General features: G+C 50.3%; 2 protein-coding genes across 6 annotated transcripts in view; one reads left to right on the top strand and one right to left on the bottom strand.

Moving 5' to 3' along the window:
• LOC120954016 (protein windpipe) overlaps nucleotides 1-6,840 on the top strand; it is a 44,974-nt gene extending 38,134 nt beyond the window's left edge. For 4 of the 5 annotated variants that reach the window (XM_040374534.2, XM_049606047.1, XM_040374535.2 and 1 more), the window contains exon 3: nucleotides 2,750-6,840. In XM_040374534.2, coding sequence (XP_040230468.2) covers nucleotides 2,769-4,886 — 2,118 coding nt within the window. In that variant the 5' untranslated portion in view covers nucleotides 2,750-2,768 and the 3' untranslated portion in view covers nucleotides 4,887-6,840. Of the gene's footprint in view, nucleotides 1-2,564; nucleotides 2,662-2,749 lie in introns of those variants that run through there. The other variant, XM_040374532.2, reaches the window with a different exon arrangement.
• Nucleotides 6,841-7,617: 777 nt separating this feature from the next.
• Nucleotides 7,618-11,684, bottom strand: LOC120954015 (uncharacterized). Its single transcript, XM_040374531.2, has 5 exons — nucleotides 11,379-11,684; nucleotides 10,596-10,773; nucleotides 9,208-10,530; nucleotides 8,883-9,142; nucleotides 7,618-8,812 (listed from the first exon to the last, which is right to left on the bottom strand). Exons 2-5 carry the CDS (start codon nucleotides 10,770-10,772, stop codon nucleotides 7,717-7,719), a joined length of 2,856 nt encoding a protein of 951 aa, XP_040230465.2. The 5' UTR covers nucleotide 10,773; nucleotides 11,379-11,684; the 3' UTR covers nucleotides 7,618-7,716.
• Between the last annotated feature and the right edge of the window lie 1,989 nt (nucleotides 11,685-13,673).

Genomic DNA, 13,673 nt, shown 5'->3' with positions numbered 1-13,673 from the left:
TGCGCCACTAATCATGGCGATGATGATGGTTGGAGACTCGCAAGGGTTGAAGTTGGTTGTAGAAATAGTGCGAGAATCAAGTGGATTGTTTGGTTGGGCAAATAGCTGATGGTGTTTTAAAAATGTCTATTGTTCATGAAAGAACTTTGTTAGACGTTCTTGAGTCATTTTATGTTATTCACTGATAGAGTTGATTTGTTAACACGAATGAATCAGAATGTCCAGAAAGAAGACCAAAGCAATAAGTAATCTGGTACTGCTGATATGACGGTAGCAAGTCTTCAAGGTTAAAGGCTGAAATTGACTTGAAAATCTCAAAATATCTCGTTACAGTCATGCACATTAACAGTTTCACCCGCGTTGCGACATGACTCACGCTGCTGCTGGGATGCTTTCGCTCCTTCCACTGCTGACTTCATTCATTTCTGTCCCACAGCAACCCCCACAGGGGCTGGCTGCTCGGCACTGCAGTTGAGGCATTTTCCAATCCTGTCAATCCTACCAATTGTCCGTCATTACAAACCGCCTGTCATGTGATGTCCGACCTTGAATTACACGATTCCTTCACGGCTGGTGGGACGGGATGGTGGGGTTGTGTCACGTTTGCGTTTGTTGGCGCCCACTAACCCACCCACCGACATAACACTACACCAAAGTTGCATTACGCTTTCTTTCCCTCTCCTCCTTCTCTCTCTCTTTCTCTATACTCTCTCGCCCCATTTCCCCTCCGCCCAAAAGGGTGTCAAATAATGGTGTCCACCATAGCACACACAACCACACACATACGTGTTGCGCCGCCTTCTCGAAGCGAAGAAGCGCGCACCCGAGAGAAATTTTCCTTTCGATGGGGTCGTTTTTCTTTCACTTTCGTGTCCCCAAAACTGGCGACGGGAAAGGTGGAAGGTCCCGGCATGCCGCCACCACCAGTAGGCGCTACCCCTTCCCGCTGTGTTCCGCTGCCAAATGCCATGCGACAGTGACCTTTGTTTTGTTTTTCGCGCTGTGATTTTACTTTTCTTTCCTTTCGGTGCGAAAAAAGTCCACTCCTCGTCTACAGCTATTCTTAGTTGCGAGGAATCCGTACCGATGTCCGAGAATGTGGCATGATGGGAGGGAGGGTTGATGAGAGTGGCTGATGTGCCGGTACCGGGCGGAGGTGCATTTGTGTGTTGCGACTGTACAAATTGCATCGCGCATGGTGGCGGGCCGGTTGGCCTGGCCTCGTTGCTCTTTTTTTGTGACAGTTGAAACAGTTTAGTTTGTTGAGTATGTGTGTGTGGGTGGGGAGAAGCGAGAAAGAATCACTTTTCCCTTATCTAACTTGCCGTGTGGCGCCGGCCGACACCCAAACGACCATCGGAGGTTGCGGCAAAATGGACCTCGGCCGGCGGGACAACGTTCGCTCACAACGGCATGTGGCATTGGCAAATACATGTTTCGTGTACATTGTGGAGCACATACAACACACGGGTGTAGAGGGGATTGTGCGGGGAAGGGGGGCGAGATAGAAGAGCAACTGAGCTATCTCTCACTGCCGGTTGTCAGTTCGATGGTGGATAGCGTAGCGATAAAAATACATTACCGTTCAATGAATTGCGCAAAACCGCTGCGTAAATGTATGTGTGTGTGTGTTTGGGGCTGATTTTGCTGAAGGACAAGGGGGAAAGAATGGAGGGATTTTTTGATGAAGCTTGACGTCCATAAGGATGTCGCAACGCGGACACGGACCGCAAGTGTGCATTTTTGCAATAAGTGAAGCGAACCCCTGTGTGACGATGTTACCAAACGAGCTCCAAAAAGGTTGTCCACGTGTCGACCGTGTCCAACCTGTACCGATCAAAAACCTTGGAATCGGAGGTAATCTTCTTGATAGACATCAAGTACATCCCTATTTTACAAGCGAATGTTTACATTAACCGCACCAACTCGAAATGTACGATCGCAGATGAATTACGATTCGGTGTAAATATTCTCTTTTTTCCTACTCCCCCGTTACAAAGTTAACCTGTCATCGATACAGAGAGGAGGGATGTGGATATTCTCTAATTATAAGAGCATGTGTTACACTCTAGGTTTCACGGTAACCGCCCCAAGGTCGAACACGATTACAAATGTAGCGGCCAGGTCGAGATGGGATGCTGCGAAAGTGTGGCCTAAGAGTTTCATTTCTCCGACTTTCTTCGCTGACCTTGAGGAGTTGTCGGGAGTATCCAAGCGAAACATTATTTATTCTTCCGTTTTCGGTTGTGATTTATTGAATCTTTGAGAAAGAACACTCTTGGCTGTCTTTCGGATACGATCGCGGTTGCACTTACCCCGATGGAAGTTATGCAATGGCGGAATCGTCTAGAATCAGGAAACCCTAGTACTACGAATTTCAAACACATTAGTGGTAACACGCGCAAGCTACAACGTTTGGGCGTAGCGTTAGGTCTTCTAAGAGCACTCTCGTGCGCTCTCTCTCTGTTTCACTACTGACCCTGAGCATACAACTGTGTATCAATGTGTTTGTGGAGGCGATAAGGGTCTTATCAACCTTCTTCGCCGAATAATCGATAACACTCCTTCTGCTTTTTTGCCTGGGCACTGAATGGGCGAGGCTTTCCCGAAATCATGGTGCGCTGTCGATTGTGTCACCCATCCGTCCAGAGGGAACGACGTGTAAGCGTTTGACCCACAGTTCGACGAAACTAAAACAATAAACGGACAATTACTATATATTCTCTCTTTTTACTCCTCCATTTTCCAGGTCTTCCGGAGTGATAAAGATGGCGACTGGCGGCACCCCAACCTGCTTACTGCTACTGGCCCTGCTCTGCAGCGTGGGCTGGTGTGCAACGGGCGCTGATCCGACGGCAAACAAATGTCCCCAGGAGTGCCGCTGTGAGGCGAACTCTACGATCCGCTGCACCAGTGTGGCCGGACTGAGAAGTCTCGACAAGACGCAACCGATCGCCCGGCTGGATCTGTCCGGGCTGGAGCTGACCAAGGTACCGGGCCCGCTGGAGAACGTCCGTAACATCACCGAGCTGGACCTGTCGCGCAACCGGCTGGCGGAGGTGAGCCACCTCGGCAAGCGCATCCGCAAGCTCGACCTCAGCCACAACCGCATCACGTCGGGCAAGCTGGCCCGCATCCCACCGTTCGTGGAGTCGCTCAACCTGACGTACAACGACATCACCTACCTGCCGCTGCACCTGATGAAGCTGAAGCGGCTGCGCTACATCGAGCTGGCGAACAATCCGATCAACTGCACGTGCGAGACGCTCCACATCCGCAACTGGCTGACGTCGCGCCACGTGTGGTCGGACGAGCACATCAAGTGTATGGCGCCGGCCGAGTTCAAGGGCCAGCCGTGGCTGCAGGTCCGCCAGCTGGACGTCTGTGCGCCGACGGTGGTGGCGGAGCGCAAGGGCGGCTACCAGTGGGACGACTACGAGGACGAGAACGAGCTGATGCTGGGCGATGCGCCGCACCACGAGGCAAAGGAGGAGGACGAGGATGACTTCAAGCGGGAGTACCTGCCGGTCGGCGAGAAGGTGAAGCGGCACGAGCCACCGATCGTGGTGGAAAACAGTGAAGCTGAGGACGCATCGGGCGATGGCGGAGTGGCGATCGGGGAGGAATCCACCATTGGCGAGGAGGCACGGCGGAAGGTGTTTGATGGGCCGACGGTCGAGGGCAGTGGCGAAGAGACGGACCACAGTGCTCGTGTGATGGCTGCGGAGGTCGAGGAGGATGGCGAAGGTGATGAGGACGTCACGGACGATGGCAGTGGCAGTGGGGGCGGTTTTATGATTGACGTCGCACGGGTCCATGATCTCGAGCCGACCACGAGCAGCTCGACAGAGACGCCGCTCGACGAGGAGGAACCGGAAGAGGCACCGATGGGCATGCCCAACCTGCACGACGGGCTCGGCATCTTCCGGGACGACAAGGAGGAGGACGACCTCGAACCGACCTCGGAAGAGACCACCTCGGAGGGCACGAACGCACGCGTCATGGTCGGTGCGGCCGGCATTATGAAGACGGCCAGCGATGGAACGGCGGCCGGTGATGGATCGTCCGAAACTCCGCTCGTCGCTGGCGGGGCGCTCGTACCGCCACCGTCGGAGGAAGACAACCAGAAGACCTACCTGCTGCTCGCCATCCTGGGCATCATCGTCGTGTCGCTCATTGTGATGGTGGTGTGCAAGCGCAAGCCGGACTCGCGCAACCGCCGCGGCAAGTACGACGTGGAGACGGCAAACGGTACCGGGCGCGAGATGAAGGAGATGAACAAGAACCTGCTGGGCGAGAAGGGACCGGCCGACCGGAACGGGCGCGGTGTACCCGAGCAGACGCCGCTCATGTCGCCGGACAAAAACGACTACGAGCGGGTGTTCGGCGACCCGCAGAAGACCGCGTTCAGCCCGGTGAAGCCCGTGCGCACCTCGCTCGAGAAGCCGATGGAATCGTTCAAACCGATCGCGGCCGAACGGCGCACGAACGATGCGGCCGGTGCCCCCGCGGACAACAACAACACGGCCACGCTGCCGAACGGCAACGGTGCGCTGCAGAACGGGGACGGCCCGGCCGGTGTGCACCGGCAGCCGGACCACCCGAACCACCACCAACAACAAGTGCCATCAGCGAACGGGGACGTGACCGATCCGGACGGCCACCTGGCGGTGCCGCTCGAGTCGCCCCGCTCGAAACGCTACAGCCCCATCTACGTGCCTACCTCGCCGAAATCGGACCGGTACAGCCCGGTGTACTCGCCGGAGACGGGCCGCGTGAAGATCAAGATGACCGAGACGCCCAAACCGAAGACGCCGATCCTGGTGACGCGAAGCCGGTCGCGGGCCGGCGACATCATCACCACGATGGACGACCAGAAGTTCTAGGGCACGGTTGGGACGGGGGCGACCGGCGGGCGCTACCGCTGGACACCTCGTGACATGCTGCCCGGGAGCCGTCGGGTCGTCGTGACTCGTGACCATGTGTGACGTACGCCGGCGTTATCTTGCGCGGACGGGGGTTGTGTGTGCCTTGATTGTAAGCGTTGCTGCTGATAATCTACTAATCCTGCCTCGACCTGATCCTGCGAACCTTCCAAACCGCCCGGATGGAATGAGAGTGGGTGGTTTTGGGTGGAACGGGACATCTTTCGTTGCTTCTATCTGCCGACCTGGGCGGCGTCATCTTCATCGGTGTTTCCTGTGCGGGCTATGGCTAATGCACAAAAAAAAAACAAAAGAAAACACATATTCATTGCCTTGGTATGCCTACTGCGTTCCCATTTGTTTCTCTTTGCCTAGTCGATCTTTGGAGTCAAAAGCCCCAGAGTCCAGGAAAAAAAACAACCCGTCTTCCTGTGTAAAATGAAGTGTTAACACCTCGTGTACCGTCTTGAGCAGTTTTTCCCATTTTTTTTGTTAGCCAATATGATCTACGCTTGCTTGTTAGTGTGACTGTGGCGCTGTTTAGGAACCCATTGAGTGGAACTGTTTCAAGTAATGCTTTTTTTCTGGTTCCGCTGCAGTACGAAAACCAATGAACGTTGTACATAGTGTTAAGGAGATGCAGAAGAGAAAAAAGGGGAATGCGATAGAGATACAGCGATATCCTCTACAGTAGGTTGTAGTTGTTAGTCAGCAACCCACATACACACGCGCAACTCGCACATCCACACGTGTATTCTAATTCTGCCAAAATGGAAACAATTGCTGTCCGAGGAGCTAGCTAGGCGCCACAAAAATTTAATCGGAAATTGTAACAAGAAAAAAAGTAAACTTTTAGAAGAAGAAAAGATACGAAACACAACACACAAAAAACTAACCAACGAAGCAAGCAGAAGCAAACCATTAGTGTGTAAAAGAGGAAAAAGGAGAAAACGCAAATGAAAAGGTAAACTGTAGCGTAAATCGCGTAATCGTATTCGATAAGGTATCAGCTCGTTTTAGGATAGCAAACTACCCCAAGTTGGAAGAAAATCCGCTGCAAAGAACCAATGGATTAGTGCTTTCGGGAGGGAAATAAGTTTACAAAGGCAGATAAACTACGGTCAGGAAGGTTACTAGTTCATGTTTCGTCAGTCGTTCATCGTAGAGATAGTGTAACTTCATTCTAGTGGCGTGCGGGAAAGTCCTAGAGGCGTGCGCGCGAAAGTTGTACATTAAGTGTGTCGGGATCATAAGCAACACAGGACAGCCAAAACAGACAAGCAGAGAAACCATTTTCAGAAACAAAGGGCGGTTGCGAATAGTTAGAATAATTATGCGTACGTTAGTTGGGAAATCGGGATGATGGCGAACGCGAGACGTTCTGTTTTTAATCGAGTCTTATAGGTTGTTGATGTTACTTGTTGTAATGTTGCTGCGGTACATTAAGGTGTGCGTGTGTTTGTGTATTTTAATGCTGGAGTGGTTTCCCTGCTGCTGCAAATTCGAGCAACCGCAGTGGGACGTAATGGTCGGGAAGGAAGCGTATACCTTTACACATATCACCTTTGCCCCCGCCATTCACAATTCAGCCTGCTTCGGAGCGACAACCGGCGTTAGAAAAGCTGGACCGGGAGGTAAAGCGGAAACAACCATAAACAGCGCGCGGGTGCAGTTGTTGCTCGTTGTTTTATTTCGATGGCCCGATCAGTTGTAGCAAGGAAACGAGTCAACCGAGAATGTTTTTCTTCTTGCTTCGTGCGATTTGCGTAGGATGAAATGTATTTAAATTTTATAAATAATTTATACTTCCCGTGAGAAGCTAGGGAGAGAGCGAGAGAGAGCGAACGAGAATTTTGGGATAAGAAACCGATTGTGAAAAATAAAACGTGCGAAAAGTGTTGTAGAGTAAAATCAATATTGGTGTGTTTTTGAGGGCTTTCATTTAATTAATGCTTTATTGAAAGAAATAGATGTCACTGATAACAAAGGAATAAAAGTACAATTTATGTTAATAACCTGTTTAACGATGAATTTAGCAATAATCAAGCTGCAAACGCAAGAAGTTCAACATACAATTGAAAGTCACAGATGGACATTCAAACTCAGGAAGAGCTCCAATCAACACTGTATTCAAGCAATATCAAAAGTCTATTTGTTTTGCTTCGTATAATAAATGATCAAATTGTAGTAGATATACGTTTTTACTCATATCACACAATTTTATATACACTACAACATTATTAATGAGAGAATTTTCAAAAACACCTCAAATTAACCGTTAGCGTTGTTATTATGAATTTTCCGCATTGCGCAGCGCCATCTATTGGTGTAGCGATGAAGCACAACGACACCTAGTGGCATCTTACGGCAATTAAATGCTAGTGCAGCTTTCATTTCGCATACGCTTTCTCGCTCTTACGCAAAAGCATTCGAAAGCTGCAGACGTATCTTTCCGCATGGTGGTGACGATAAATCCAAAAATTGGACAATTTAGAAGTGTTGTTCTTTGCATAAAATATTTTTATTTTATGGTGGAAAAGAAAAGCCAATGTGTTCATTATTTTTTTTCTGAATTTTTAAGTATGAATGCAAATTAGAATAAATTCTTACTGCCTTTTTGTTAAACTGCTTTTTGTTGCACAAAAAAATCAAGTGAGGCATAATGTTTGATAATGAAATAAGTTTTAACTGCTACATGAAGATAGAAAAAAACTTTATTCAACATTCACTTAAATACTGTTCCAATCAGTAACAACAACTGATTACCACACATCTGGTTCGACTACACTGTCTACTTCTTTAGCTCTAATGGTGCAATAATTTCTATACTAACGCTGCTGCTTTCACTAGAATCACTCGCATTCATCGGTGCGTCATCGTCCACCGGGACCGAGCGAGGCATCATCCTGCCCGACGTTGACGGTTGTGGCTCGCTCTCAGCCCTGTCTGCCTTTGGCATCGCGCTCTGCATCGGAATAACCGCATAATCGTCCAGCTCGTCGATGATGCGCTGCTGATCCGTCGGCTGGAAGTAGTTCTCGACTAGATTGATCTCGGACGGGCGTGCCGGTCCGACCGTTGGCACTGGTGGTGGTGGTCTGTCCGGTAGGGGTGGGAGCTTTCGTCCCCCCGGATCCCGAAAGCTGGACATTAGCGGACCGCGCCTCTTCGCGTACGGGCTTGACAGGCGGTCGGCAAAGTCCGTAATCTCCTCGATGCTGCCGTTCGGGTTCAGGTGCTGTAGGGGTTTTACCTTGCGCTTAGCGTACGGGCTGTGGCTGATGCCGGTGAACTGTTCGATTTGGTCGCTGGGAAGCGCCACCGTCGAGCTGAGCCGTGGTGGCGGTGGCGGTGCTGTTCCGGTTCGCGATCGATCGCTAGCGTTGGAGGGTTGATGGTTCAGGCTTAGGATGTCGATCGAATGGTAGTGCATCTCTTCGTCCTCTTCGCGATCGCGCTGTTCCGGTGAGGCGGTAGTAGCGGGCGATGTCGTGTGTATCTGTGCTTCCGTTAGGGAGACAACACGGTTCGAAGTGGGCCGCTCGTAGATCGATCGTACCGGTGGGCGCTCGTCGCTTGGTTCCGGAGAGTCGTCGAACCGTCGCGATAGGACATCCTCGCTGCGTGTTCTCGTTCGCTGGCGGGACTGGATGCGCTCCTCCTCCTCGATGTCATCGTCATCTTTTGCCTCCGTGCCCGAGGCACGACGGTTGCGCCGGCGTTTGCGACGTTTGCCACGCAGCATCAGCTCGTCCAGCGAGGCGAACGAAGCTGCATCGAGCTTCGGAAGCAGTAGCGCATCCTCGTAGCACGGCGGCCTTGATTCACGAGCATCGGGAGCATTCTGTGGTGCGTCCTGCTGCAGTCGGACACGATTATCGCGAGCTCTGGGGAATGGTGAAGCAAATATTTCAATAAGAGAAAGCCTGATTCAATTTCTACATGAAGAAAACTCACATTTCTCTTAGTTCCTGTAGGTTCTGTTCACGTTCCCGTTCGGCGGCGAGTTTCTGCCGCGACGAGATGAACTTCTTGATGGACGAAATGAGACAGAAGAAACCGAAGAATGCCAACACACCCACCATTAGCCAGGTCCAGATGCGCTCCGCATTTCCGATCGTTTCGTACGGATACCACACCGACCGGCAGGCACCTTCCCACGACGCTCCGAAGAAGTCTTCCGGCGTGTTGCACTGCAGGTTCTTACGATCACCAATCTAAAAACGGGAAAAGATAATTGGTTTTAGATTCTAGAAGACATTTGGCAGAAGACATTACGCACCCTCCCTGGTGGATCGGTGAGAAACTGGAAAAACTGAAAGAACTCATCGCTCCGACAGTCGCACCGCCACGGATTGTCACCGAGCCAGATCTCGCTCAGGAATGGATTTTTGTCGAAAAACTCCACCCGAAACGGGGTCGTGAACCGATTCCCAGACAGATTGATGCGCACCAGCTCCGGCAGCCCGGCAAGCGTCGTATTGCGCATCGTCGACAGCCGGCACATGCTAAGATCGAGCGTCTGCAGCGTACCGGACGACAGCGTGTCCGGTATGTCGGACAGCAGATTGTTCGACAGATCCAGCTCGATCAGCTCGCCCATCGAGGCGAGCGCATCCCAGTCGAGGGTGAGTATTTCGCACCAGCTCATATTCAGATAGACGAGCGAGTCGGCCGAAATGCGGCTGAAGCGGCTGATGTAGTTCCGGCTCAGGTTGATGTGCGTCAGCAGATCGTTCGCCTTGAACAGCTTGCCGTCGATGCGCGATATCATGTTGAAGGAAAGGTCGAGCGTTTTCAGGTGCTTGAGCGTGCGGAACGCTTCCGGGTGGGTGCTCGAGATGGAGTTGAAGGACAGGTCGAGATGTTCGAGCAGCAACGTGCCGGAAAAGGAGTCCCGATCCAGCTGCCGCACCATGTTACCTCGCACGATCGCCGTCATGAGGTTCGGGAAGCCGTGCAGGTCCAGTGTGTCCATGTTGCAGTGGGAGAGGTTAATTTTGCGCAAGGATGCGGACTGGACGGGAGTGTCCTCGTGGGGCAGCACGAGGGAAAGCCGGTGATTGCGGGCCAGGTTGACTTCTTTCAGTGCTGTCAGGCCGGTGAAAATGGTTGGCTGTAGGGCGGACAGCTTGCAGCTGTTCAGCTCGAGCCGCTTCAGGGTCGTCGATTGCATGTCGGACATCGAGATGATTGGATTGCCGGACAGCTTCAGATGCTCCAGGCTGCGCAAGCCTTGTATGACCTCGCTGCCGGATACTTTGGAAATTTTGCACTCACTCAGATCCAGATAGCGCAGCGAGAGGCTCGTCAGTACCAGGCTTTCGTCGTTGCTGGAGAAGCTGGTGAAGTGGTTCTTGGCGAGGCGCAACTCTTTCAGATTCCCGGCCGGCAGCAGCAACTGGTTAGGATGTATGTCCGCCCAGTTGGAGATGTTATTCTCCGACAGGATCAGTATGGAAAGGGAAGTCATTCCCGTGAGTGCATCTTCGCGTAGTTGCGTGATAGCATTCGCGGAAAGGTCCAGATAGTGCAGCCGCGGGAACTGGGCCAGCTCGGGCGGTATCGTCGTGAACAGGTTGTCGGATAGGTCAAGAATTTCGATCTGGAAGGTTAGGATTTTTTGTATGCCATTAGTAGCAGGCATCTGCAGGAATTAAGTCCACTTACATTAAAGTCCGCAAACACGGGCAGCTCCGTTAGGCCACGCCCGGAACAGTCGACGCACGCCATACTTTCCTCGCAGTCGCAACTGCACGGCTCGGGGCATACTTCCTGTCCCGTCGCTAGCAGTGCGAGCGACCCCAGCAGCACCACAGCTATCACAGGAACTAGCTGCCGCTTCATGCTGTTGAAGAAAAGACGGAAGAACGGAAGAGAACGCTACACTTTCACGTGCGCGAAAAGGTTTGCCATTTTGTAATCACACACACACACACACACACACACACACACACACGCAATGCTCAAATTCACCCCGAATGATTCATACAGGTAGCACCACGTTTGGGTGATTATAACCGACACAGACAAACGAAGATTTCCCAAACCTACTGGCTCTACTAGTGGCACTCTATGTGTAAGTGCTGTTCGTTCGCTTTCTCGATACATGGGTCGCTTGCCAAACACGGTTAGCGTTCATACCCGTTCGCTGCCCTGTATCACACTACTCCTAGATAAGATAGCGATTATCTATTGCATAGGTACGCACACTGGTTGAGCGTTTTGGAGCGAGCTGCTCGTATGAGTTTCCACTGTTCGATCGGAATTTTAAACGGATGGCCGTTTTTATCCACAACCAACCCCTTTTCGGGTAAGGGATTTATCGATTACCCCAGGCCAGAGCAGCTATTGTATAACCACACAGGGTGTGTGATGGGTTACTGATCGAGATGCGCAATACACCACTCTTTGTCGGGAACTGTGTGACGAAAACACCATCGGGACACTTACGTTTGCTCATGATAATCACTAATCGCTTGCGGCTACACTTGACCGTCACTGTGCGTCTTTGTTTGAGGGAGAAGAAAACGGTAAGGAATGTTCCGGGTTTTTTTTTCACTTACAATCACTGTACAGCACTGTTATCTATAAAACACACTACGTAGCAATAATCGTTTACTTAGGAAGTGTAATAATTGGGTGTGAAATAAATAGTTCTAGTCGCATCACGGCGCATCACCCATGGCCAGAAAGCGACCGGACTAGTGACATGGTCGAACCGTGCGCTCGGAATGGGTGCTGGCGAATAGTGAAGAGACCCTGCGGGTACGGCAACACCTTTAGGGTACGATAGTGATAAGATAAGACGCACTCCAGCTGGGTTTTGGAAGGGGGAGGGAAAAAGCTCCCCATTAACAAACCCTTTCCTTTCTGCTATGGTGATTAAGCTTGCGGTGGTGAGTTTGATTTGTCGTGAAATAGTTCCACACACTCCCATACTCACGGTTTGAAATGGCTCATTAGGATGTTTTCTTGGATTGTTCTTCTTCAGTAATAACGGGCTTACAGCACGTGGGATACAAGATGCCATCAAATCGGGAGCCCATAAATTGCACCAAATCTGACAAATTCCACTCATAAATTTATTAATCAGACAAGCCAAAGCTGAAACGGGGAGGGAACGGCAATCCACCACGGTATTGCGATAGTTTGCGCGTTGCGAACGTGACTTCATTTGCTATTGCTTAAGAGCAGCACAAGGAGGAGCAGCAACAGCAGTAGTAATAGTAGTAGTAGTAGTGGCAGTGCGGCAGCAGCAATAGAGCGGGATGATAATTAAGTGGGCTTATGATTTGCTCATTGATTTTAATGAGCAGAAAATCGGCCCCATTTTTGTGACTAATCGGAAAATCGGCGCCAACCAAACTGGTGCTTGTGGTTTTTGCTGATGCTGGAGGATGATGACGCGGTGGTGCGGTGCGATTTTTACGACCGTCACACGCTTAGTGTTTTTCGGGGAGCAAAAGTTTCCTTTCGAAGTACGCCTTCTTAGCAGCAGTGTTATCGCCCTCCGAGCTGGCAACGAATGAACGAACGGGAGCGTAATGGTATTGCCTTCCTTGATTCGTGTTAATATTGCCCACTCTGGTAGGGGAAGGTAGAAAAGGCGGTACGGTGCAACGGAATGGTTAGTAATGACCACGAAGGATAAAGATGTTCGAAGGCTCGATGGGAAAGGGTGAGCTCGAACGGTGTTCGCGCTTCGGTACCGGTTGGTCGGCTCGGCTCGTGCCGAGCACCAGCATACCAGGTTGTAGAGTCCGAGGGGGTAAAGTGAGATAAATATAATCCTTCGTACGACGTGCGCCTTAAGATGACGATAGGGTGGCAGAAAAATAGGGAATCCGGTGCAATTGTCCCGCTCGCAAATGGGAAAAGAGCGATGAAGTGATTTCAGCGGGATGAATGAACGGAACCCTTCGTTGGGTTAAGGATTTGGGATTCAACAGGATTAGCGTTGTAGGGAAGGATGTTCTGTGTGCATGATGTGGTTAAGTGAGATTATTTTTATAATTTGTGATGATTTGATATGTTCATTAATGGACGTTGTGATGAATTTGGTTTGCGTGTTTGAGTGTTTTTTTACCTTTGCACACAAGTTTAGTAGATTAAAATTTGATTTGTTATAAATATATAAAGGCCGGGCTACATTGATCGTACTCGCTGGTGTAATTTTGATTTTCACTAGCGCATCTGGCGGCGGCTGACCGAAGCATTTTGCCAAACAATTTGGAGCCGCTTCATAAAATACGTTATTTTTCCATGTTTTTTACTTTAACTGGACTGGAAAAGCTTTGTAATTGATAGATAAATATGTTGTGCAAGTATTTCAGCAGTTTTCGCATAAAAAAACGGTGAAAAAACTAATTAACTTTGCGATCCAACACGACCATTCTCCCGACGACCAAAATAAAGCTTCCACCAGCCGCCGCCAGATGCGCTAGTGAAAATCGAAATTACGCTTGCGAGTACGATCAATGTAGCCCGGCCTTAAGACAATAACATAGTTTTTGGCATATTAAGAGAACACGCTCGATAAGCACTTTAAATTAACAGTAATGTTTTTTTTAGTTCGTCTCTTTTGCCCAGGTTTTGTTCAAAATTTAAAGCGCCTAGATGTATGCAACTAGATTGCGTTGCAATATAGTAATTTTTTTATGTTTTTGTTGTTTGATTGTAGCAATTAAAGGCCGGGCTACATTGATCGTACTCGCAAGCGTAATTTCGATTTTCACTAGCGCATCT

Source organism: Anopheles coluzzii, chromosome 2, assembly GCF_943734685.1.
Source record: "Anopheles coluzzii chromosome 2, AcolN3, whole genome shotgun sequence".
NCBI classification, from domain to species: domain Eukaryota; kingdom Metazoa; phylum Arthropoda; class Insecta; order Diptera; family Culicidae; genus Anopheles; species Anopheles coluzzii.
This window is presented reverse-complemented; position numbering and strand designations above follow the sequence as displayed.